At 55.5% G+C, this 3,507-nt stretch overlaps 1 protein-coding gene across 1 annotated transcript in view; it reads right to left on the bottom strand.

Moving 5' to 3' along the window:
* LOC104628208 (copine-2-like) overlaps positions 1 to 3,507 on the bottom strand; it is a gene marked incomplete at both ends in the record, with an annotated part of 6,465 nt that overhangs the window by 1,117 nt on the left and 1,841 nt on the right. Inside the window, 3 exons of the mRNA XM_010296718.1 lie at positions 304 to 390; positions 2,747 to 2,845; positions 3,113 to 3,202. Of these exons, the coding sequence (XP_010295020.1) occupies positions 304 to 390; positions 2,747 to 2,845; positions 3,113 to 3,202 (276 nt within the window). The remainder of the gene's footprint in view (positions 1 to 303; positions 391 to 2,746; positions 2,846 to 3,112; positions 3,203 to 3,507) is intronic.

Genomic DNA, 3,507 nt, shown 5'->3' with positions numbered 1-3,507 from the left:
GGTGGAGTCACCATCACTGGAGGTGTTCAAAAAACGTGTGGACGTGGTGCTTTGGCACATGGTTTAGTGGGCATGGTTGTGTTGGGTTGAAGGTTGGACTTGATGATCTTAGAGGTCTTTTCCAACCTTAATGATTCTGTGATTCTGTGACACCCAAGCAGAAAGGAAATCTGACTTTTCATTGATGCTCTGCAGGTCCTGTGCTTGGAAACACAAGGGCGCTGGAGGCAGAAGGGATGGGGGGAGCTCAGTAAACCCGAGCTTGGCCAGGGCCAGAAGGAAACATCCCAGCATCGTACTCACTTTGCAGGACTTGACAATGATGATCCCAGAGTTCTTGTAATTCTTTTTTTTCTTTTGCTTTTTGGGGTTAATGCACTCTAGCTCGAGCTGTAACACAGGAGAGACAGACGCCAGTGTGAGCGCGGTGCTGGGCTGTGCCGGGTGGCTGCAGATGCCACCACTGGCCACATCCTGCAGGCACCCTCCTTCCCGGCGTTTCGGAGCGCTGAAGAGGCATAAATGAACCACAGCGAGCGACTGCTATTTAATGGTGGAAATGGAGGCACGAGGACCTGCTTGGGAAGGGGCTGCTTTTCCTTTCCAGGGGCTTTCACCGTGCCCAGGACCCGGCGCGTGACAGCCGAGACACCCCAACGAGGCTATGGGGGTCTACAGGATGGGATGGGGGCAAGCGGAATGGGATGGGGCAAACACAGAAATAATTAGGGCAGGCCACCACCTTTCCTCAAAAGCTCTGGGAAAGTAAAATGCCTTTTGAATATTGAGAAAATTGCTGTTAAATTTCAATTAAAAAAAAAAAGCTAAAATGAATAAAAACTCTTGTCCATGTTTAGTCCATGTAAACATGAAAGTTTACATGTGGGTTGGTCTGGGCAGGGGGAGCACAGAAAGAAAGTCACGTCCATTCTTCCAGCTGCAGAAAAATGAGAACATTTAAAATACTAAAATCCTTAAGTTTCCCGAATGCAAACATTGCATTTCACAGACAGAACAAAATCAAAATACGGATCTATTGACAAAATGCCCTAACTCTGAACAAACCTGGGCAGACGGTCCAGCCCAGAGCCACTGGTGGGTAATTCCCACATGGGTTCCACGTAGGACAGTGGTGGCCAGTCTGTGCATCCTGCCAGTGGCCTGCTCTGACCAGCCCAGTGATGGCCCTGGACCTTCTCAGACAAGCACAGTGATGGCCCCAGGCCTGCTCTGACCAACCCAGTGATGGCCCTGGACCTTCTCAGACAAGCACAGTGATGGCCCCAGGCCTGCTCTGACCACCCCAGTGATGGCCCTGGACCTTCTCAGACCAGCACAGTGATGGCCCCAGGCCTGCTCTGACCAGCCCAGTGATGGCGCTGGACCTTCTCAGACCAGCACAGTGATGGCCCCAGGCCTGCTCTGACCAACCCAGTGATGGCCCTGGACCTTCTCAGACAAGCACAGTGATGGCCCCAGGCCTGCTCTGACCAACCCAGTGATGGCCCTGGACCTTCTCAGTCCAGCCTGGTGATGGCCCCAGACCTGCTCAGACCAGCCCAGTGATGACCCTGGACATGGCAATGAGCCTTTCCCCCCACCTTGGCCAAGCTATGGCTGGACGGTGCTGCTCCTGCCTGCAAGCACGCCCACACGTGCTACCTGGTCAACAGCAAGAGCTCCTCTGTCCCCGTTTCTGCGTTTACCCCCATCAACGTGGCCACATGAAAGGATGAGAAAGGACACGAGGAGCCACCCCAGGGAGGAAGGATGCTGAAGGGTGACACGCAGTGATGGCGAGCAGCGGCCGCTTGCCCTTGGAGCCACCATCTTCCACCCGCAGCGGCTCTGCTCAGAGAGCGGCGTCGGCCGGGGAACAGCTTTACCGGGGAACGGAGGGTGCCCGACCTCCCGTGACAAGCCTAGCAAGGGGAAGAGGAGCCCACCTCCAGGAGGACCCATGTTACGCGCAGGGGCATGGCAGCACAGCCACGCAGCAAGGTGAGTTGTACTCTCTTCGAACCAGCATCAGTCAGGGTCCGATGGAGAGAAAATCTTACAGCAAGGCTGTAGGTTGCAAATCCAGTGGAAAAACGGGCTTGACGCCTGCCTCTGGCACCATCAGCTTGCGCAGTCCTAGACAGGACACTTCATGCCTTTGTGCCTCAGTTTCCCCAGCCAGGAAACTTTTCTCATTGCCCCACGCATTGTGTTTTACACATCCCCACATCTCGGCCAAGAACTCCTCCTGGTTTTGTAATCCTAGTGACGACAGCAGCGAAAAGCCCTGATTATACGGGAGTCTTCACGACATGCTTTCAGTCAGGTGGCATCTGCCAAGGCTTTCGACCAGCGCTTCAGGGGGAAGACGGGGACACCTTTGGCCACAAAACCGATGGGGAGTTGCAGAGCAGCTGGCTCTCCTGTGGACCTGCAGCAGAGGCAGCCCCAGCAGCACGTCACACCTCCCCTCCTGGCCACCCAAACCACAGGGCACCCCCCCGCAAATCACGGGTGCTGCTTCAGACAGCTCAGCAGAGCCCAATTTTCTGCCAAGGCGGCCTTAGCCCCCTCTTTATCTCAGATGCTTTAGCTACGGTCACTCATGGTGCAGGTGTGAGGAGAAAGAGGGTTGGACTTTGGCTTCTCAGCACATGTTGAGGGTCTCCAGCGCAAGTACCAAAACCCACCGCCAGCCCCAAGGAGCCCCTTCCTCGTTCTTCCCCGAAAGTGTGTCGGCACTTACCGGAAAGGCATCTTGGGCTTCGCACATCCTGGCCGCCGAGGTCTGAAACTCCCCGATGAAGTCATGTCCGCCATCGCTGTCGTAGTCATAACACATCACCTAGGGCAGAAGGAGCACAAACCAGCCTCAGGACGCAGTAACCATCTCCTGCGAGGAGACCCGATGAAGTTCCCAACCTCTCCTGCTGGAGACCCCAAAGAAGGCGGGGGAGGTTTAGGGGTTTTTTTTTGGTTTTGGGCATGGTTCTGGTTTAGTTTGGGTTTTGTTGTTGTTTTTTTTTCATAAACAACCACAGCGTTTCAGACGTTCAGCGATGGGTCCCAGAGGTCGGCCCTCACGACACAAGCTGAAGGGCCCCCCCGTTACCTTTATCGGCTTCTCTACGTCTCCGTCGCACAGCGACACGAAAGGCAGAGCAAACGGCTTCCAGACGGGGTCCAGCGTGTACTTGATCACCTGCGGGGTGGGAACGGGGGGATGCCGTCAGGGAAGACCCTCCTGCAGGAGAAGACCCTCTTTCCACACAGGCGTTGCGGGCAGAGACATTCACGGGATGAATGTCTAATAATTTAACGGGAAGGTTAGGAATTATTAACCCTTCGCCGTGCGGGGTAGACGCAGGGACAGCCGGCACGGAGGACCTCGGACCCTTGTAGCCGAAGCAGCGACCGCGCAGCCCGGCGGGGAATTGGTCCACGTTGCGAGTACGGTTTAGCGGAGAATTGGTAACCACCTCCTGCGGGAGGCTGGGGAGAGCGGGG

Source organism: Phaethon lepturus, unplaced genomic scaffold (genome assembly GCF_000687285.1).
Source record: "Phaethon lepturus isolate BGI_N335 unplaced genomic scaffold, ASM68728v1 scaffold7411, whole genome shotgun sequence".
Classification (NCBI taxonomy): domain Eukaryota; kingdom Metazoa; phylum Chordata; class Aves; order Phaethontiformes; family Phaethontidae; genus Phaethon; species Phaethon lepturus.
Note: the sequence above shows the minus strand (reverse complement) of the source record. Positions and strands in the feature narration are given on the sequence as shown.